The 24145-nt window shown below is 36.0% G+C and overlaps 2 protein-coding genes across 2 annotated transcripts in view; one reads left to right on the forward strand and one right to left on the reverse strand.

Annotated features, from left to right (window-relative positions):
- LOC149787874 (reelin-like) overlaps positions 1-3106 on the forward strand; it is a 198977-nt gene extending 195871 nt beyond the window's left edge. The window contains exon 59 of the mRNA XM_089974111.1: positions 1832-3106. Within this exon, the coding sequence (XP_089830237.1) occupies positions 1832-1898 (67 nt within the window). The 3' untranslated portion in view covers positions 1899-3106. The remainder of the gene's footprint in view (positions 1-1831) is intronic.
- A 1847-nt stretch (positions 3107-4953) lies between these two features.
- Positions 4954-24145, reverse strand: part of LOC149787875 (protein CFAP20DC-like) — a 73477-nt gene continuing 54285 nt past the window's right edge. Inside the window, exons 17-19 of the mRNA XM_089974112.1 lie at positions 21321-21397; positions 18583-18707; positions 4954-7673 (exon numbers count right to left, since the gene is read on the reverse strand). Coding sequence (XP_089830238.1) covers positions 7573-7673; positions 18583-18707; positions 21321-21397 — 303 coding nt within the window. The 3' untranslated portion in view covers positions 4954-7572. The remainder of the gene's footprint in view (positions 7674-18582; positions 18708-21320; positions 21398-24145) is intronic.

Genomic DNA, 24145 nt, shown 5'->3' on the forward strand with positions numbered 1-24145 from the left:
GCAAATATGGTAGAATTGTTTCATAGAATGGCATTCAACCAAGTACATAACCACGTACATCATCATATCTTTGTGTACTAGAGTTGCACAAAATAACAGCAGCTTTTTCTTGTTGATTGGGTTTTACAGTTGTTCTCCTCACACCAAGATGTAAATGTCTAAGACCACATTGGGTTTTGAGGACTGCATGTAACATTATTAAACTGCAGATAATTACACACATTTAGGTTCACACATAAGGTATATGGTATGTTAAACAATGAAAACTGACATTCATACTTTTTATCAATAAAATAAAAATCAGCACTAAGAAGTCAGACCAAAAAAATTCCTCATTCCAGCAAATGTAGATAGGTAGGTATACTATGTTTTAATTTCAACAACATACTTCAGGGTCAAGATTCAATTCAGTATACCAAGAAAGATGAATTGTCTTTATGCTGCCCTTCCCCCTTTGTATTTCTATTGAATGCTTTGAGATCAATAATGAATTAAAAGAGCAATATGGAAGGCAATTATGCTCAGTGTACATGCATTGTAGCAAACTTTGTTGCTAATTACATTGCCATTTCTGTCTGCATTTATACAAGTCAGGATCATGTATTGCTGCTTGTATAGCCCTAAAACAAGCATGTATTGAGATGCAAAATAATCACTGTTTGAAACCCTGATGAGCAAAGAAACACATTTTGTACTAATTAGATTAGTAGATTTTTAAAAATGTGTTTCTTCTAAGTAATGATGTTACCTTTCACTTGTCTGTTTACATTATACATATTTCACTGTCTACATTTGTATGCATCTATTTTACTAACATACCCATATGGGATCTTTAATGAAAAAAACTGTCTTAATGTCTAAAACAATTTGCTGAATGAAGCAAATACAAACTTTGTTTTCAAGATTCATTTAACCAATTTTATGGTAATAAGACATCAGACATGCAAGAAAAGTGTTATGTCCCAGGTGGGTTTTAGCAGCTACTACCCTGCCACGAGTCATGCTGGAATCGAGAAATGTACTCAGTCATGCGTTAATAAGATATGTGTGGGTATTGCATTGAATATTGAAGTTTATGGCCTCATGGGAGACCATATACATTTCTATTCTAATTGAGCTACACTCATTAAATAAACAATTATTTCGAAGAATAATGTCCTTATTATTATTATTATCATTATTATACTGACAGTAAATTTTTCAGAACCCCAAGCTTCAGGGTTTAGGTTTGAGGCTTCAAAAAGGGACATGTAAAATCTAAGAAGAATAGAGATAATTCTGTTTAGGCATCACAGAAACATTGAACAATGTTCCAGGTAGATATCACGGGACACTTTGAGTTAAAGGTACCTTTCATAAAGGGAACGTTCTAAAATTGTATTATTCCATCAGCTGGGCAGAATAATTATGAAAACTTTTCTTTAACTCAACAAGTTATTTTATACTAATTTATGAACTATCATGCGGGGGCACTGAGTAGCTGAGTGGTCTAAAGCACATGCCTTTATATCACTGCTATCTCACTTCTTTCCGCATGGGTTCAAGTCTCAGGCTTGGCCAATCTGGACATGTCGGAAAGCATTCCAATCATTTCCCGTGAGTTGGTGGTTCTTACCAGGGCTGTCCCAGGTTTTTCCTTCACCAGTTACTGGCTGCCATACATAGGCTATCAAGCATTGACAAATAGCTTTAAACCTGCAACAGCATGTTATATAGGATGAATTTCCTTAACTTCAGATATTAAGGTGGGTTTTTTTTACTGCTTTTTGTTCCAAATATGTGTTGTTTAGTTGTATATTGATTCCTTATGTTTTGAACTCTGTCCTTTCAGGGGTAGAAATGGTGGGATAAACATGCACCGATATCGCAAGAGGAGGGAAGCTATTGCAGCAAGATAAACTCTGCAGCTGCTTGGGTTAGGTGTAAATAGAATTGCTGAATTGTAAAGGAACTTTCATATGTATATTGGCAAATGTGTTATTTTGTTTAAATATTACTGCTCAACACCAGATAAGACAATCATCGACCTGTGATTTTAATAGCAGATGGATTTCAGTTTATTGATGCCAATAATATTTTTTCAGTGAACTGACTTTAAAATGTATTGTTTTGTGGATTCCACTGTTCTCTCATAACTGTAATAAATTTCTCCTATGTTCTTTTAATCATCACATTTTCCTATATTAATCGAGAACTATAGTTAGTTTGCAGTAATGAAACCTGTCAATAAATATAATGGTTTCAGAATCTCGTATTGATTTGTCATGTCAGTGACTGAATTTTAAGGCATCTCAAAAATTAATATTCTGAATCTGTCAAAACTGAATTGGACAGAATGAAATAGTTTAATGTTTAAACAATAATATGTAACCGAATATCCAATTAAGATGATTACACAATTTGTCATCTTGTAGGTAGGGCTGCAGATGAAATTTTTGTATAAATTAGGGGAACAAGACTCATGTCTACAAATTTATAATTTTTAAACCATTACCACCATAAAAGCTAGAATTTATTCTGATAAGCCTTTATATTTGTGAGTTATTTTATTTTTATAATTGTGTTATTTATGTGATGTCTGTTTTTCACACGTACCATATACATATATACTCACTTATAAGTTGGCTTCAACTGCAAACTTCATAGACCCAGATCTGCTGTCACATGATGCTCAAGCATATTCGGGTCTGTATGGTTTGTTTGGAGTAATAAATAGAACAAACAACATAGACCCTGAACTACCCATCCATTATGAGATGACAGATCAGGGTCTATGTTTTTTTCAGTCAGACTCAACTTGTCACCAAGTGTACGATTATATGCTTAGGATCATTCAGTTTTATGAAAATACAGTGGAATTTCAATAGCTCAAACACACAAGGACCTTGCACATTAGAGTGATCTGTTAGAGTGACTGAGGTTTAATAGAATTAACATTTTGTTGGGTCTAAAAACAAACTCAGTCAAACTAGGTTATTTGAGCCAGCCATGTTTTAATCTTTCTGCTGTATTTTATATTATGTAAATAAACACATTTTTGTATCTGAATATTGACATTACATGCACAATAACATGTTGAAGGGAAATAAAATATTCATTCTTTTCACTGGTGGTGTTTATTCTGGACTATTTTGTTTAATACCTTATGTTTTTAACTGAGGCAACAGCAGCTGGACCTGTCTGTACTTGCTGCCAAGTTCATAATTTTTCTTAAGTGATAAACTATGAAGGTAGCATGTGATCAGCATTTTTCAAACATTCATCAACCATTGGAGAATTTTAATCAATGCATAAATCTAATGACAGTGTTTTATACATCAATCATGACTCTATGAGACTTCATCTGTTTGTGACTTGATTATAGTATTTGTGACTCATTCCTAAATATTCATTTTTTTTTTTATGTTAAAAGCATGACCTATTCTACAGAGGTAGTGTAGATTATGATGAAATTACCCATAAACAATAGAAAGATTAATGTATAATTCTACCATAAACTATAATAAAGAAATCATACAATATTAATTGGAAAACATGACCTCAACTAATTCTTAAGGGCTACATTTTCTGACTTCTTTCATGTATGGATCTGCAGGTGTCAAACATATAGACCAAAAAATGTCCCAGTCCAAAATACTGCAGTAAAAAATATTAACACCTTGCATAAATCATATAAATGATAGAAAATGCAAGCAGATCATTTACTGAGATAAATATATAAAACGCATGGCAACACTATTGCAAATTTACAAGTCCACTAAATGGGAAAATATTATCAGGTCATATTATCATGATTATAATTTGTATAAAATACCACGAATATCCATGAAATATTATTTGTGTCGAGCTAAAACTGATTTATGATTTGCTGTGCCAAATTCTGTCAAAAAAGAATATAACTGCTGGGACACCGAGTGGTCTAAAGTGCTCAACTTCACTGACCACTGCCATCTCACCTCTGTTGGTGGGGGGGTTTAAATCTTAGGTCCAGCCAATATGGGTATGCGAGAAAACTTGCCAGTAGCTTCTTGATGATCAGTGGTTCTTATCCAGCTGTGTTCTTCTTCCGCCAGCTGCACTGGCTGCCATGTATCCAGATAGATAGCCTATCATGTGCTGGAAAATAGCATTAATCCCAAAACAACAACAACAACAACAACAGCTGCTACGAAACTGACAGTATAAATGTGAACATTTGGTTATGTTATATTTCTATTATCACCATAGAACATCTAAAACATTAGTAGTGTACATAAAGTAGATTTGTGTGATTGTGGATTTTGGACATATGTGTGGATGAAAGGATTCACTGACGGATTCATGCATTATTAATTGTGCAATTTCTGATTTAAACACCATTACCACAGATGGAAAACCCAATTAAAAAGCTCAACAAAGTTACTTTTAATTTTCAGTGTACAAGAGTAATTATTTACAATCTGCCTCTTTGCTGTGTGTTGATACGTATCATAATAGCAGTACATATTAATACATGGTATAGGCATACCATTTCACACCCTAACAGATGAAACGACAGACAATAGCAAGACAATACCCAGTATGCCCATTCTATTATCACCATCGGGCACAGAAAAGACCAAAAGACAAATATAAATTTTTGTCAAGGTTTTATTGGTTTTTATTAATCTATAAACAAATTGGTCTAAAATATATACATAACTTATATTAACTACATAACTTGTATATACAAATGATATACTATTTACATGTTATACAATGCTCTTGACGTTCAAATTTTTATACTACAAAATGGCTTCCAACTTGCATGTATTTAAATATGTCCATGCACTTGCCACACATAAGATGCAGAATCTGTCAAAATTTGTCGTTTACTTTCTAGAGGCTCTGTTTCAAAGTAGAATAATACTGTAACTGTTCTGGTAAAACGTACTTGTGACCAAGGCAAGACACAGAATTTTATCATTTTCTCAACTCCTCAAATAATCACAGTACCCTGGCATCTATTTTTTTTTAAAAATATGCTTCCCTGGGAACCATGTATGCTTAAATGGAACAGTCCAAATTTGTTACCTTTTTTTCATGATAAATTTCTGACCTCCTATGACCCCAATCAAGAGAAACTTATGTTTACATTAAGTGACTAAATATCTGCATATTTGTTGTTAAATTTAACAGTGTCATGTGGGAGAATTTAAAATATAGTTCTGTACAGTGCTACAGATTGATTGTCTACAAACCTTGCTGTGACTCAGCTGTATGACTTGAATGCCAAACCTTGCTGTGACTCAGCTGTATGACTTGAATGCCAAACCTTGCTGTGACTCAGCTGTATGACTTGAATGTCAAACATTGATGCGACTCAGCTGTATGACTTGAATGCCAAACTTTGCTCTAACACAGCTGTATGACTTGAATGCCAAACCTTGCTGTGACTCAGTTGTACGACTTGAATGCCAAACCTTGCTGTGACTCAGCTGTATGACTTAAATGTCAAACTTTGCTGTGACTCAGTTGTATGATTTGAATGCCAAACCTTGATGTGACTCAGCTGTATGACTTGAATGCGATCTTCTGACAAAACTTTATTGCTGATGACAAAACTGTCATCACAGGAAAAATGATACATGTCTTGTCATCTGCTTAATACAGGCTGTAGAAAAACTACTTGCAACTATCTGATACTTGTTAAATAAAAATGATTTAAGGTAACGTACTAATTTTATTTATGAAATGAACACAAAGACAAATTAGTACTAACATTCACTTTTAGAGTTATCTTGTCCATTTACTAATTTCTGGTACTGGCTGTACAAATGATTATACTGTAGAATGAATATCTAGAGTTAATGGGTTTAAAAATTGTATGCTTCATTTCAGGCAATTTGTCTGGAAAAGGCAAGAAAGCATTTAAAGTGATGAAACTGGCTATTGTAACATCAACATGTGGAACTGAAGGTCATTGTTACAAATCTGTGTGCAAATTATTGGAAGACATACAATTTAATCTTCAAGACTTTTGAGTTCATTGTTTATATTGAATTCAAGGGAAGTGGCATGAATGGCTTGCTCGACATTTAATGCTGTAAAATATTATCAAGGGACCATCCTTTTGGTCTTGCACACACACACACACACACAATAATCTGAGACAACTCAGTCACATGTTGAAGGTATAATGTGCCAAAAGTTCTGCAATTTGATGATAAACTTGATTAAATCTCACTGGCAAGAAAATTATGCAGCTTTAGGACTTGTATACATAGACTGCATATTATTAAAGTATTAGTGTTTCATGGCACCAGATTCAAATAAGGACTTAATATGGTTACGATTTATCACTAAGCTATTCTTCATATAAATATTACTTGATGAAAATATGACCAATATATAGGAATGCAACATGCACGGGGAACAAACAAATTGTTCACAAACTTGATTCATGCTATTAAACTGAAATGTAGGCTGAAATGAACAATTTAACCTTTCTTATTTAGTTACCTCTGAGATGTACCAAAAGGTCTTTTAAAACTAGATGAAGCGTAATAGAAATGTTTTTTCTGCAGTAAAGGATGTCTAAAACAAGACTGCTTAAGACAACTTATTGCTTTATTAAGGCAGGTTTGAATAAACATGCATTCAGATGAAAATTATTATCCCAGCTAAATCAATGTGATCAAAATGTCTTAAAACATGCTGAGTTCACTACTGGACCAGTTTTCTAAAGCTAAAGCTCAAAACTCCCTAATTATATGCAGGTGATGCTAAATTGATGGTAATTTGGTGCACTTTCATTTTAATGCATTTAAATTAAAAAATAACATTTGATTTGCACCACTATGCTTGTTTTCAAGCCATTGCTGGCACCAAGAACTGTGACTCATGCACAGCATATGTACATAAATGTACTTTTAATTTACACTAATTTCAATTAGTGTAATAACCTCAGGAATGCATCTATTGCATAAATCATGCATGACCTGTACCATATATGCTCAATGCTCAGTTATAATTGCAGACTAACTGCAAACAACATAGACTGTGATGATCTGCCATCACATAATGCAGTTTGAATCAACTTATAAGCGATTATACATGGTATGTACTTTGAGTACATCTTGATTATAGAAAGAAAGCAGTTTATGAGAAGGACTTGAGTTAATCCCAATAGATCTATTATTCTAACTAAAGATTTACATGCTTTAAGTTTATGGCCTCAAATCTTGAAGAGAATCCTGGATCAAATCTTTCACATGGTTTATCCCACCTATAATCCCTCCATTTGTAAATTCACTTCATACAGACATTGCAACTTCACTTCAGCCTTGATGTTCAAATCATGTACAATATGTCTATATACTACTGCAGGCTTTACAGTTTTAAAAGTTGTGTCTGCATTTCTTTGGAATATTATATTCAATGTAACAATGCTTAACATTCAACAATCAATAAACAGTACTGGAAGCACACTACTGGAAGCATAACACTTTAAAAAATTGTAACAGACTTAATGTCTTTATCACAGTACATCAGTATGTGAACAAATATATATACAGAAGATATCTCAACTGGTAAATCATAACTCTCTCTCTCTCATGCCAATTCATAGTATTTACATGTGATAGGATCATAGTAACAATTCAGACAGGGGTCATACAGCAGATCTAGTTCATCTTCCTCTGTTTTATCAGCATCTATAAAAGACAAAACGTTTAGGAAGACTGCAACTGTTAGATGTTCATTACATGTACTGGATCATTTGCTAAACAAAATTAACATCAAAATCTGACTATATTTAAATTAAAAAAATCAATATAACAAAAGACCCAAGCAGACATGAAATTGCTCACCTAGCTGGAATCTACTTAATATCCAAATGCTACAGTAGTTGGTGAGGATATCTGGGTAAGAAGGATACTTAATGTAGAAATTTCTCATGTAACGTTGATCACAAATTAAAACAACTGTTACAAAGTTTCTAGATATTTTTCTAATTCATCACAATATCATGTTCATCACTGGTTCAATACTGAAAGACCTTTATGCCAAGATGCTTTCTGTCAAAGTTGGTAAAATAATGCTGAGCATTATTTTTAGATAAAGATGTTTCAATGCTTCTCTATTTTCAGTAATGACAGCCTGGCCATAATGGATTGTGGATCAACATCACTTGTGCAAATTTTCAAGCTATTTAGGCATGAGTAAAAAAAATAATTCATATTTTTTATATTTGTACCTAGAGATCTAACCAGTGAAGAATGCTACTTGTATTGAAAGCCCCAATGTCACCGTTTACCATAAATTTCACCGTTCTTCCAGTCCAAGAAAAGTTTGCAAGGATGGAAATGATCTATTCAAATGCTACCTGATATAAATTGTTCTTTGAAATAATCAAGATGTTAGTTTTAAATGAGTTCAAATATTCAGTTTTGAAACAAAAAGGTACTACTCCTTAATTCAGTCAGTGAAGTCACTTATAATTCCAGTTTTTGAGTGTGTGCGGGGACAAATTCCATCAGTGACTAATAACAACAACATTTGCAAGTGGCGATTAATTTAATTAGAGAAGGGAATGAAGAGAGGCAAGCCCATGATTTTTAAGCTGATCTGAGAAGAAAAGAATGCATTAGATAAAAATAAGACTCAAGTGAAAATTGTGATCAGCTGGGGTGCTGAAATACTATGAAGTGCTAACTTGGCCTGCAGACAATTTGATGTAGTGTGGTGTTGACTTCTAATGGTTACATTGGTATGTCATCAAATCTTGTGTTAAACAGTGGATTAATTCATACACATCTGAAAAATGGTAGGGTTTTGCAGTTTTTGAGAGTAAATACATGGCTCATAATGTGATGTAATGTTGATGTAATTCAGTTTTAATCTAACCCAACAGTAATTTGGATTCCATATTATTCAGTTTTAATCTAACCCAACAGTAATTTGGATTCCATATTATTCAGTTTTAATCGAACCTAACAGTAATTTATGATTCCATATTATTCAGTTTTAATCTAACCCAACAGTAATTTATGATTCAATATTATTCAGTTTTAATCTAACCCAACAGTAATTTAGATTCCATATTATTCAGTTTTAATCTAACCCAGCAGTAATTTGGATTCCATATTATTCAGTTTTAATCTAACCCAGCAGTAATTTTGGATTCCATATTATTCAGTTTTAATCTAACCCAACAGTAATTTGGATTCCATATTATTCAGTTTTAATCTAGCCCAACAGTAATTTGGATTCCATATTATTCAGTTTTTATCTAACCCACCAGTAATTTGGATTCCATATAATTCAGATCATTTAACACTTATGACAGTTTGCAGATAATGGTGGCATTGGGTCTTTAACAGAAAGCAGAATTAAAACCTAAACAAAACCTAATGTTTATTACATTCAGCCTCTTGATATTCTTCTAGGATAAAAAAAAAAAAGGTACTATTGAAAGGGACAGAAGAACTAAAAATTCCAATCTTTTTGTTTAAATGTTCCATATGAACAAATTGATTGGAAATTTTAGTTCATATGGTCCTTCCAGAAAATACTATATGACCCTACACCGATTTTGTTATTTTTTGTGCCAGACAGAGGGTGCTTGGTGTAGCTGAACTTCTAATACACAGTATTTCATTACAAATGTATGAACAAAGGAAATATATAAAATTCTATATTAGTGTAGTGAAGCTAATTTCCATCAAATTTAAATTCTCATTAGTGGAATTTAAGAAAAGTTGTTCCAATTTTTTTCTATTTTAAACAACTGTGATCATATTTGATGACAAACTGACATCATTTGTCTAAATCTGAAAACTCTTAAAATCAGACAATCAAGTTAGGTTTAATTATGCAACTGAAGTCATTTACAGATTTTGCTATATATTTATAATGCCAGCCTTATTTCATGATCAGCAGCTTTTGTATAAATATGAAAACCCTCACTGCTGACTTTTACAGTCTGGAGAGAGGCTGATGACGTCATGAATAGCTGTCTAAGTCAATGTACAATATACTGTCTGCAGGCTGCTCTACTTCAGACAAGAGGATGGCTGATTCCATAACTTGTTTGACTGACACAGTAAGGTCTAATGCATATATGCCTTCACTTTGATGTGACCATGATCAAAGGTAGAGTGAAAAAAAAGTGGATTGAAACCACCATAATGGGACTTTCATGATATCATCAAAAAAGAACGATTAAGAATGGCCTAAGATCCAGCCGTAACCCACCAGTTTCAATTCTCATGATGGAAAGAGCTCACTTGGTTAGAGATTAGCAACTTATTTTGATAGTTACAATAACCCAACTCAAGATGGTGGCTGCCAAAATATCATAGGTACCTGAGAAAAACCTCTTCAACAATTTATTTTTTCACTTGATTCAGCCATAAAGAAACATAAGGCTCTAACTGGACTCAATCAGTACTAGAAAAAATGCAAGTGAGACTAGAGATTTCAATTAGCTATCAATAACTGATTCTTGGGGAGAAGACAGGCTGCTAAAAAGAGGACTGAATCATAACTGCCACTGAATTATGGGAAAACCTCTTCCCCCAATGAGGTATTAATTGTACTCCTCCTAGCCAATTCTTAAGAAAGAAAGAAGAGCATCTTATGGTAAAATTCTTGAAGGAAACCTTTTTCTAAGGTTCATAAGGTAGTTAGATACCAACCAAAGAGCACTCTTAAAAACCAAAGCTTGGTTTTAGAAGTTCAAAGTACTGATCATTTCTGAAAGACAGTCTGATGTGCGGTATGTGATGTGATTTTGATTTTTAATATAGCTTTAACAATTTTTCAGTCCTATCTCTATGATGTCTGCAATGTGGCAGTTTATAGTGATGTCTAGCACTGGGGCATCATGCCGCAGACATGTAGCATGATGTCCCACCCAGTCACATTATCCTAACACCAGACCGACCAGTCCTAATACTAACCTCTTAATGCTGAATGCCAAGTGAGGCAGCTGTTAGTACCTGTTTTGTAAGCCTTTGGTATGACTCAGCCAGGGATTAAACCCACGACCTCCCGCATCCGAGGTGGATGCTCTAACCACTTGGCCACCGGAGCAGTTGGAAGACAGTCTGATCATAACAGTGAAGTCCATTGAGAACTGAGGCTATTGGAGAGGGATGCTCTGCAGAGCTTAATGGTGGAATCTAAGCAGTCTTTCTCTTGAAAAATGAAGAGAAGAAAATCTGCAACTACAGTGGAACCCCGCTATAACGCGATGATCGGGGTCCATAAAATCGGATCGCGTTAAAAGCTGGGTTGCGTTAATGCGGGGTTTTACAATATTTAACTTTTTATCCGAGAACATATACGTGTATACATGTACAATGATCAAAAGTCGGCTTATCATCAGATGAATATTAACTGGAATGCATTAATTAAGATATATTCAAAATAATCGAAGGCTAATATATTTATAGGTTATTACTGTGCATTAAAAACATTTACTAATTTTTATTTGTTTGAACGATAATACAGATTGACCGATAATACCAGACTATCGCTATATCATGAAAAGTGTATCAACACCGTATGCTACCATGCCGTCGTGGCATGCAGTTCATCCATAATGGATGTAATTTCATTGAAAATCGTACAGATTTAAAATATTCAATAATTTTGTAATAGTCTGAATTCGTCGTGTAAAATATAGGATGAACAAAATATTGAAACCATTTACTTGCCGTCTGATATCGTACGGTCATTGCATGCAGCTATTCCCGGGTCTACATACGGTGTCTGTACAAATTTCATACCGCTAAAATTTTATCATATGCGACAACTGCAAGAATAATTAACAATCAACGCATGATTTCAGCGTGCAAATAACTTTTATTTCAGATTTTGTGAACATCAAAAGAAACATGTGAAAACTCCTAAATTAATACTTCTTTTAAGTTGAGTAATGCCAATGATGTGTCGACGGATGCGTTATTATCTGCTACCATTCCCTTTATCATTTCACGGCGATAATTTTGTTTAAATACGGAAATTATGCCTTGGTCAAGTGGCTGGATTTCTGATGTAGTGTTTTTCGGGAGGTACGAAACTTTGATCTTGCCATCACTTCTGACAAGATCTTCCGCTGGGGGGTGGGCAGGGCAATTATTCAGCAGGAGGAGAGCTTTTTCCTCCAGCTTGAGTTTTCGTAAATGAGCCCGAACATCTGGAACGAATGTTTTGTGAAACCAGTCGTCAAATATGGAGCTATTCATCCAAGCATTCTTGCTGTTAGTGTACTGAAATGGAAGTGCCTTCATATTTACATGATGAAAACATCTGGGAGCTTCGATTTTCCAAACATCAGAGGTCTGACTTTGTGGCTGCCAGACTTGTTAACACAAAATAAGAGAGTCACTCTGTCCTTCCTCTTCTTGAAACCTTCTCGTTTGTGACTGTCAGTCTTGGTTGCAAGGGTGCAATCGGGTAACATTTTATAACATAAACCAGTCTCATCGCAGTTGTAAACTTGGTCGGCTGTGTAGCAACCGTCCTCCAGCAACTTTTTAAGCCCAATCGGGTAGGAATTGGCAGCCTCTTTGTCAGCGGAGCGGATTTCCCCAGACACAAGAACTTGGCTGATAGCGTGCCTTTTCTTGAATCTGTCTAGCCAGCCATTACTCGCCTTAAATTTGGAATCATCTCCATTGATACGGCGATCAAATTTCTCTGCTTGGGCTTTCAGAATTGGGCCAGAAATTGCAACACCTTCTGAGCGAGCTTGTACAAACCATTGGTACAAAGCTGAATCTAGGACATTGTCATTAGCTAACTTAACCCTTTTACGCTGTAAACCAGTTTCCTCTTCAAGAATGTTGGGTAGACTACGGAGCTTTCCTTCATCTGTTTTCCACCCTCGCAAAGTGGACTCGCCGATTCCTAGATCTCTGGCAAGCTGAGTTTGTTGTTTGCCCTTCTTTAGTTGATCTAGGGCATACAGTTTCTCTTTAGCAGAAAACGACTTGCGTTTTTGAACTTGCTTTTCTATAACAGTAAAATATTTTTTTATATAAGCAAACAACGTACACAGATAAAGCTCAATAACTAAGTAATGAAGGCCTGCAATGGTTACGAATCACTTTTTATATAAAACAAAATTAAGCTGAACGGATGTACAATTTCATACCCTTTTAATTTACAGATAATAAAGTGGATATTATTTACTTTCAACTGTTTGTTGTTTGATAACACTGCCAAGCACAGCCAACATGTTGGCGGCTTTCGTCCTTTGATGTTTATTAAATTGTGCGACTCTTGTATCAACCACAACTTTGTCTGCTGCTTGGCTGTGATTGCAGTTAAATAAGAAGCCCATGTCGGCTATTGTTTGAGCAACGACTGTATACAGAATTCATGGAAGACAATCACAAAGACGATTTACTGGCTTTACTCATGGATCCGTAATAAGTAACACTTCCGATAATGTTTACTTCGGCTTAACAATTCAAAAACCTAATGAAACCAGTTTTCTCTTCTAGAGTAGAATACGGAGCTTCACCACAACCTGTTCAAATTGATAAATTTCAGAAGCCAAGCGTTATACACACTATTTCTCGTACGTTATATATATCGTATTATTTTAGAATTCATACACAATCACTTCTCCAAAATCACTTAAAGAACCAGGATAAATTGTTAAGTTCCGATCGTTTATTATTAAAAGTCATACGCGAATTCTTCCACCAAATTATAATAAACGTTTTACACACTATTTCTCGTACGTTAAACAAATATTTTCACGGTCCGATAAAAATACACGTAAATGAATTTCAAATTTTAGGAACCATGCCATGATCATATTATTTTAAAAGTCACAACTAATCTCATGCCCAAAATGAAGTTAATTTCTTGTTTTGTTTTTTTTTTACTTTGCTCCAAATTTTTTTTCTCCATGTGTGAATGAATATACGAAATTTCGGGAGCCATGCTACGACCGCGTTATATCCGAATTCGCGTTATGGCGGGGCGCGTTATAGCGGGGTTCCACTGTACTGTCAAAGAGGGCAAATCAGATCAATGTGCTGCATATAGCCCTAATTACCAAATACTTGGAGAACATGGCATAATAAATCTCTGATGTAGATTGCCTTTTAGCTGTATAATGCAGTCTTAAACCATGCTCCAAAACTGATCTTGGCAGAGAGATCATTATGAGGGACAGCATCTATGAGATCTTGTCAGGAGGAACACAAACTGTTCTTTGTTTTGTGACAAAATTCACCTCATGTCAGTGAAATCTTGAGGCGTTAGATTTAATGTCTTCTGGATGGGGACTAATCGAAACAAGTCACTATCTTCTAACAGAGCAGCAGGTCTCTTTATAAAGCACACTGTTTATCAACCAGTGGCAGAAATAATGGTTGACAGGAACCTCTAACATTCTTAAGTGAGCCACTATTACTCCCATCACACTGGTAAAAGCTCCAGGCCAGGAAACTAAGATGGTTGTAAGAGTCCAAAACTGAAAGTCCTCCTAGTCAAGACAATTGGTTGGTTAGTTATTAAGGGTTTAACACCATTTTTCAGCACATTATTGGCTATACGTGGCAGCTGGTATATATTTGGTAGAGGAAGAATTCAGTAAAATCCTAGGAAGAACCACCAACCCAGAGAAAATTATTGGCAAGCTTTCTCACATACCCAAGTTAACCAAGCCAAGACCTGAACCCACACAGACAGAGGTGAGATGTCAGTGACCTGCCTTAGACCATGTGGCCACCTGGGAACCCACTTGTCCAGACAAAATGAAAGGAATTTCCTGCTTGGGATGTGTAGGCAAGCATCCTGGAGGTCTATAGGGACCACCCAGTCATTTGCTGTAATGGTGTCTCTAACTGAGACTAATATCTCAATCCTGAAGTACACTTCCTGAATAAACTTGTTTGATGGGAAAAAATCCATAATGAGGTCAAGACATGAAGATCTTGAAAAGAATCCCCAGCTGTGAACGTTTATTACCTTTTCTTCTGCCCAATTCAGGTGGAATGTCCTGGAAGCAATGCTGGTAAGGCTGTCTTATTGCTGAGAGGATATGTGCATTGTCCATTTGGTACAAACAGATCTCTGAAACATTTGAGTCTCTAACTCAGCCAATGTATATATGTGAGAAAGCTTGCCAGTTGGTTCCCATAGCCTGGTGATTCTTCCCAGGGTTTTTCTATGTTCTTGTTCCAACAGATATACTGGTCACCATGTACAGCCTATCACGTGCTGAAAAAGGGCATTAAACCCAAAACAATAACAATAACCTCTGAAAAGAGGCCTAGTCTCTGACACCATATTTGGCAGAGGGGGACTTGGCTCAAGAGGGAAGCTATAGACTTCCTGTCTCAACTCTTCTGGCTGCCCCATTTTATGAATGTAGGGCAAGAAGGAGTGTTTTGGAGAATTTGGGTGTTTGAATCTCTGCTTCAAATGGTCTGATGGAGGACCCATACACCTTTTGGACTTGGTATGCTTATCAGATTAAGCTGTCTGGACCTACAGTCAACAACCAGTGTTGTGAATTCCAGAGAACGTATGAGGCCAATTTATGGATTAAGCTGTGAAATAAGGACTCAACATTGAGAAGTTCCATCAAAAGTGCCATCTATATCAAAAGTGAGTCCTTTAATTTCTTGACAACAGCCTCCAGAATTCTGTGTACGGTGGCCACTGACAGAAATTCCTCCATTAAAGGGCTAAAGAAGGCTACTGCTACAACAGAGTTGCAAGTGATTTGGCATATGCCAGTCCAGGTCCCTGTCAATATCTCTGCCATTCCCAAATCCAAAAGGAAGGCTTGAGCAGCCATACAGGTAAATGTACAGCTAGAGTGAAACAGGAGGCCACAGGGTGGATGAGGTGATTGATCTAACCCTCACTGCATCTTGGCCCCATATTAACTTCTGTACTATGCACATTGCCATCGCTGAGTGGGGAAGTTGCTAACCCAAGCAATTATTACTAAAATGGCGAGGATCCAAGACATTGTAGGTTTCAGACACAGATCTTGCAGAAAAAGGCAGTGTTTGTCACCTTATCAAACATCCATTTTGTTCTATCCTCTGACATATGACCACCAAAATGGGACAGAGACATGGGCACTAGAGAAAGTGAATGAACTAAAGCTGTCAGGGCCTCCTTGAATTTACTCATATCCACTAGAATGGAGATTTCATTATCCTATCTCCACTGATAGAGTAAGCAGGACTATCCATTCCTTTCTCCTTGGAGAATGTATTGGGAATGCACCACCCACCCCCAATGCAGATGGGGCAAAGCTGGAGGAGAGTGGGAATGGTCCACATCTTGCCAGGCCTGGGGAAACTCATTTGTGGTGCCATGGAGTGAAAAGGAGACATTAAGACACAACCAGGTGGTGGGAGTCCCAAGGCCCAAGAGGGACTGAATGTGAACACAAGAAAAGGGGGGTTGTCATATTGGTCCATTTTACTCGAGTTGTTATTACTGATCTTGGCTGAGGAACAACAATTCATGAGGGACTTCATTCCTGAGATCTTGGCTTATGCTCATTGTTTGGAAGATTATGCCTGGTGTCCAATCATAATACCTAGTGACCAGCCCTAAATGATTGATGATCAGAGCCCAGTGTTCAATCGTGACCAGTGACTGGGGTTACAAATGCCCTTTCACTGGTATTTGTTGCCTTGCCCAGATATCACCACCTAGACCAAGTGACTGGTGCCTGGTGCCCAGCAACAGTGGAAGACTGATTGGTACTTCTCACCTTACCCAGTGATCATTCACCAGGTTTGGCAATGAGGGGCTCCTATCCAAAGAACTCTACTGGTCTGATGATATGAATCCCTCTGATGAGGATGATGATAATGATGACTGCTCTTTCCTTGCTTCATAGAGGTATGATTTACATTTGATGGTGACTACTTTGATCTGAGATCTGCTACTAATCACTTCCGGGTCTGGAAGAGATGTATTAGAAGAAAAAGACCATCAGTCATCTCCCTTTTTGAATGTTTACATGTCAGCATGGTATGCTAAGTATGATGACCTTTTTATTATCACATATTTCAGGTCTTCTGAAGTATAAAATATCAATTTCATTCCTTTAATCTGGTCTTCTAATGGTTTCATTATCTCATGAGTTATCATCTGAGATAGGGTGGATAAAGAAAACACTCAGGCTGTGAATGACTCATTTTACTGGGTGGTACATGCTGGAGAAAGTTGTAAATGATTGGCTATTTTATCATTACATAGGTAGGGTGGGGTTGGTGAACAATACTTATTTCCTTCTTCTCTCTATGATTTCAGAGTCCTTGTCCCTACTTTTCAATTAATGTCATACTTTAATTGTTTTTTTTTTTCCTTGTAATGAAAACGACTTAAATCTTATAAGTCTAAAATCTGGACCCAACATCAGTTCCTAGAAAAGGAATTCTTCTACTGAAAAAGTAGACCTCAAAATTTATGTTTTCAACTGCAACCTTGAAAAATGCAAAGAAAATCTACAGTACTTGATATCGTTTGAAACGTTTGTCTTTGCAATTTTCTTTCTTCACTAATACCTTAAATGTGGGTCTATAATAGTCTCTAGAAAAATGATACTAACCCACTGTGCAAAGATATTGCATGCGTTAATGTGTTATGATAAATTATACAAAAAGTCTATTGCAAATGTGCGAATTTTTATCAAGTAATCTTGACCATTACTTTTAATCTTGAAATCATCAGGCTTTTCGTTTCATCATGGGCACTCTTCCTGCGAAGTCTGGGAAAGGTATATTCAGCATAACTCACTTTACCTTAATCATCATTACTATAGCAAGGAACCTAAATTCTTAAAGTAACTTCATTTCATTTTACTTCTCCCTCTGGCTGGCTGTTGGGGCACCACTGTTGACTTTGTTACAATCTCTCTCTCTCTCTCTCTCTCTCTCTCTCCATTTTTCCCTCTTCTCCACTGCTCTTTGGGACTTTCACAAAGTCCATGCCTGTCCATTCTTTGATATTATCTTCTGTATGCCTCATTTTCTCTTTCCTCTCACTGTACCCTTTAGGACTGTCTCTTACAGGCCAGGTAAGCATGAGACATGACCATACCATCTAAGTTTGTGTTTCTTGACAATGGTGAGCAGATCTTCAAATGGTCCAATTGCACCTTGGATTCTAATGCACACCTTTTTATTAGAGACATGGTCTATGAGATGTTCAGGATCCTTTGATAACATCTCATCTCTAAAGCATGGATTTTTGTCTCTAGTTCTGCTGTCAGGGTCCATGTCTCATATGCATAAAGAAATAGTAACTAAGGCTATTGAATTATTTAATGTTCAAGAATCAAATATTTCATTGTCAATTTCTGTGAATTAATATGGTGTACAGAAACAATTAAGTTTTTCAATTTGACCCTTTTATACATAAAGTTCCGAATTCTATGGACCACAGGACCTGTTTTAAAAATGTTAGTAAAAGCCTTGTGAATGTTATACTAAGTTGTAGAAATGTTTTTAAAAACTTAAAACTTAAAACATTTTGTACCTGTCAAAAACAACAATAAAGATGCTGCCATAAAAGTGTATCTCTATTTTGATAAATACCAAAATATTTTTTTAAAAAATTAACCTGTTAATGGCTTTCTGGGAGACAAGCTGCTCATAGAGATGTCATCTAGGGAATTAGACAGAGTCTGATCTCTCTGTTCATGAGGAAGTACAATTGGAGGACTAAACACACCTCCACTCCAATCCCTGCAAATACAACAGGTATGAAATGAGAACTACTATCTTTCTGTGTATAATGCTCACAAAACCATCAACATCATTATTTTCATCATCAATGGTAACATTGGTCATATCATCAAGTTACTGCAGATCTGGATACATGCAGCTGAATGGACACGATATACACTATACCTGGTCATATCCATCATTCAAATTAATTAATCTATGTACAGACTTTCTGAAGATTTTATCAATGGTGAGAGTTTCAATGAAACATCCCAGTTAACTAGAGTCCCTTGAAAGAGGCTGACACCTTAACTACAGTCCCTTGAAAGAGGATGACAATTTGACTCTAGAGTCCCTTGAAAGAGGCTGACACCTTACTGGCTGAGAGAAGGTCAGAAATATAAAACAAGTCCATTTACGTTTATCCTTTATCAGATGTCTTATATTTACATACAGATCTTAAGATATCTTTTAAAGATTACATAAATATATACAGCAAGTGAGTAAACTAAATGGTTCTTTTTATTTGGTTTATAAGATGTATAACAAAGGAAAAAAAAGACCATTTAATTTTCTGACAAAATATACATAACAAGAGAGATAAAAAAAAATTGTTGGTTTTAACAGCACACTGATCATATTATAAGCTATATGATGCAGTGGGAATAAGCCAAAGACACATAGAGGAGGCTGACCTAGACTGTCTTGGGCAGGTATCAAAACCATAACTCCTGGAGTTCAACACTCCACCAACTGATCTACTGAAGCTCTCTGAGAGGATGAGAAATTTCAACCATGTAGATCATTTAATTTCTGTTTGTGAAGCAGTGATAAGATTTTCAAGACAGCTGCAATGGTGACCATATTGGATGTTAGAGCATCTCCATTTTTCACTGACAAGACATCACAGAAGTCTTATGGAAAAAACCTCAAGCTGATATGACTATATTCATTAGCAGTAGTGATAACAAGACATTCAGAATGGCTGCCATGGTAGCAGTAATGTGCATCAGATCAGCACCATTATCATAAATGACCAACTCAACATCATAAAAAGTCTTTTAGTGAAAAACCCATGTTGATACAACCATTTGATCAGCAGGAATGGAGATATAAAAGATTGTGGAGATGGCCACTGTCTTAACACCACCATTTTCGTTTAGCCCAACCAAATATCATAAGAAGTCTTGCAGAGAAAACCCCATGTCAATATGATTCCATTCATCATAGTAGCATGAACAAGAATTTCAAGATGGCCACTATGATAGCCATTAAGAATGTCTAAGTGGCACCATTTTATTTATAACCTGACATCATTAGATGTCTTGAGGTGAAAACACAATGTCAATATGCCTTTCTGTTACGGTGGAATAGTAAGAAGAAGAATTTCATGATGGCCATTATAGGATGTGTGAGTATCACTATTTTTATTTTGGATAAAACAGACCATGAAATCAATATGTGTGTGAAGTTTCATGGCATTCCTTAAGTAATTATGGTGGAGTAGCAATGACTTATGCTAATGGATGGGCAGATGATGGACAACAGGCTATCACATATGCTCATCTGGTCTATCACCAGCAGAACCAAAAGGTTAATGTCTCTGGAGACAATCATAATTTACAAACTAGCAGTAACAGAATCACAATTAGCCTACATCAAAATGTGTTGTAACTGCATGTACCAAACAGACATAGCAAATGAGGCTTGTTAAACGTCAGAACAAAGTAATCAGCATCAAACATAGGTTCTTAAGTGCAAGAACACTAATGATCACATGCTGGCTGCATATTTTGCCATGTTCTCACTGCAATATATTATCCAGGTTGGCATCATATCTGGCTATGCTGTCAATATAATATACTGTACATGTTCACTGCATATCTTGCCATGTAATCAAAGTAATATACTTTTCATGCTGGCTGCATATTTTGCCACATCATCAATGTAATATACTTTCCATGTTGGATGCAAATCTTGCCATGTCATGATTGTCATATACTTTCCATGCAGATGCATATCTTGCCATCTAATCACTGTAATATACTGTCCATGCTGGCTGCATATTTTGCATGTCATCACTGCAATATACTTCTATGCTGGTTGCATATCTTGTCATGTAATCACTGTAATTTACTGCCCATATTGGTTGCATGTCTTGTCATGTTGTCACTATAATATACTGTCCATGCTGGATGCAAATCTTGCCATGTTGTTAACCTAATATACTATCCACATTATCTGCATGTCTTGTCAATTTGTCCCTGTAATATACTGCCAATATACTATTTTCATGGGTATAAATTTCTGTAGTTGTACAAAAGAAGACACACTGTCATCTAAACTTAAATTCATGGATTGGGGACGGGGTTCTATTCTTTCCTCAAAGAACTTTACCTTGGGACATAACATTCATAGTTTGTAGCTACCACAAAATCCATCAAAATCAGTACAACATAAAAAATAGTTGTTGTTGTTTTGGGGTTAATGCCATTTTTTAGTGTATTATAGGCTATACATGGTGGCCAGTATAACTGGCAGAAGAACACTCCATGAAAATAGCAAATCAACAGTACATGGGCAGATTCTCTGCCCAGCTTGAAAACAAGTTGCACACAAAAATAACCTGCTTACCTAGGATTGGATGACGTCAAAGTATCACTGCTCATTCTGGATTTCATTTCCTCCTGGTAGTTGTGAGGCTTTGGAGCCTAAAATGAAATCAGATCATATATGGTGTAAGCAGTCAAACATGTTGCAAAAGACAGAACATAGTTAAAGTATTTGTCCAAAACTAAAGGCTGATATGTGTTTTTCTTAAAAATAAAAATTGTCCAATTTGTAAAAATATAGAAATAACTGCTAATGTTGACCAACCAACTTTTTTTTAGTATATTATGTTTTTGGAATAACACTTAATTGATCATTTAGCTATAACAGCTAAAAGTTGTCAACCCACATAGGTGGAGGTCAGGCAGTGATCTCTCACTGAGATATTGGGCTTGGTGCCTATTCCCATCGATACACAAGTTACAACTGGAGTGGAATGTACACTCTTTCAGTGGATGTGACTGCAGGGCAGGAGGTATCCATATCATGGTTAGGTGAGTATTATTAAAGAAATATATTTTACTAAAGAAGTTGGTGTTTTTTTCTTTAAATATGTTACCCAATTATAATTTCTTCAGGGAATAATTGAGAGGTAGAGGGAGTTACATCCCTTACCCTGGAGAAGGGCAATCTCCAGTCCACTAAGGTATGTGAGGCAGCTTCTAACTCTCTGAATGGATTAGTGACTCCATATCCATAGACTCAGCTATCAGGAAATTTTTTCCTGCACAAATCCAGGTAAAGTGGTGGTGCAGCATCACTAAGAAGTTGCCAAATGACCTGGTAAAGTAGCATGTTGTGCCATTGCCACTGATTTCACCAGGTCTAACTCAGCCTTTTCAGATGAAAGTTATCAGAGGCAAAAACTAGCAAACACTGACTCTAACATCCATCCCACAGCTTATAAAATATTGATTAGAAATTGTTGCTGGTGGTGACTGCCATAACCTCATGAACGAAACTATGCAACAAGTTCATCTTATCTTCTACTACTTTTCTCTAACTTAACTTCCCCTCTGTCAATGGTAAAGCTAGAGGAGATCTCCCTCTTTGCACATGCTCAATTTGTTTTAGGTACCACTTCAAAGAACTCACCAAACACTGTAGACAGCCATGAGGTGAAGGGTCCAATATAGAAAGAAGGTTCACCACACAAGACTGATTGTTCATCTGTTTTTATCAATGAAGGCAGACACGAGTGAAATTAAATCATCCCAATGGAAATGTAATAGTATGGTTTGACTTATGAGACATGTTTTTAACTCATCCTGCCTGCTGTAGCTTGGAAGCAGATCTTAACCTTGAGATGAACTCTGAAATGTAGTTCACATGGTACCTTATTCAGCCATGTAATAATCCATGGTAGATCCTATTTCAGGCACTGGGTCAAAGCCTTCAGTCTGTCAGATCTAAGTTCAATATAAAGTTGGAGAGGTCTTTTTTTTTTCCCCTTCCATGATGATACAATGTGGTCTGAGATCGTGAAATTGCAACATTTTATCGTCTTGGGTGCTCACTTCTTCACCGCAAAAAGCCATGGGAGAAAGTTAGCTATTCGGGGTAATTATGCCTGAGCAGAGAAACCTTTCCTCACTCGCACTGCTGAAAGAAAATTTTCCACTTCACTTCACAAACTTTCAAAAGTTGGGAGATTGTCATCTGAGCAATTCTCTCCACCACTTGTTCTGAGAAGTGTTTGCCTTGAGAGTCTGTTTGATCAAATCTGAGGGTTTGGATAAAACTCCTGCCATTGAGGCTGCTTGAGCAGGTGAGGTTGATCATTACTTTCCTTGGAATTTCCATTGCAGCATTTAACAAATCATTTATCCATGACTTTTACCTCTCAAGGGAAGCAATTAGGATAAGACAGCACTCCAATTCCATCACTTTTTGCAAGATCTTTGGAATCAGAGGTGTTTAAAGATAAGCAGAAGCATCCAAACCATTCCAATCATTGGCAAAAATATGAACTGCCAGACCTTCAGATGCAGGACAGGAGACACAAAGGTTTAGAGTTTTGTGTTCTATCTAGTTACATGTAAATCCACCAATGGTCAATCCCACTGGATACAGATTCAACTGAACACCGAGGGATTAAAAAAAACATTCAATTTGTGATAGTTGATTCCTTTCAGGCAAGTCTGCTAATACTTGGAATGTGACAGACTTTAATGTAGTTTTGCTGTTGATGACAAAAACTTAGAAACTCCCAAGGCAGTGGTCATATGATATGGTCTCACCACAGTGGATCTGTCAGACAAAATAATGTCCTTTCCATAACGGGTCTCCTGCCACTAATAAATGCTTTCATGATGACCTTCATCTCTGAATAATGATATTCAATAGACAATCCCTCAACTTTAATTCTCATTCACTTCCTCTTTTATTCTTGATTGTTTTATTCTCTGCCCATCCATTGACCAGAAGAAATAGTAAGCAAAATGATCTCTATATAGGTGAAGCCAGTCAGATGATAAATTAAAAAAGAAGATGCTACTGGACTATTATAATGTCTTTAAAAACATTTCCTGTAAATACAGAGCACAAATGTCAATTTATACAAGCGTGAAGTCCATTGAGTGTCATCTATGGCCTTACTCAAAGCAGACACAACTGAACAATCTGATTATTTTCTACAAAAAAATTACCTGCAAAAGGTCAAGTAAAAATTATGAATGCATGTACTAGTGAACAGAGTAGGTAATACAAAAAGGTGCAGACATGTATAAAAAAAATTGTCGTTCTAATACAAATTTTAAAAAAATTAACCTCTAACAGAATGAATGATAAATAGTTTAAGAAACTCCAATTCACTCTCTAGAATGATAAGTAACTCTTATTCTCCTATA

This window comes from Sinohyriopsis cumingii, chromosome 11 (assembly GCF_028554795.1).
Source record: "Sinohyriopsis cumingii isolate HCF-2022 chromosome 11, ASM2855479v2, whole genome shotgun sequence".
NCBI classification, from domain to species: domain Eukaryota; kingdom Metazoa; phylum Mollusca; class Bivalvia; order Unionida; family Unionidae; genus Sinohyriopsis; species Sinohyriopsis cumingii.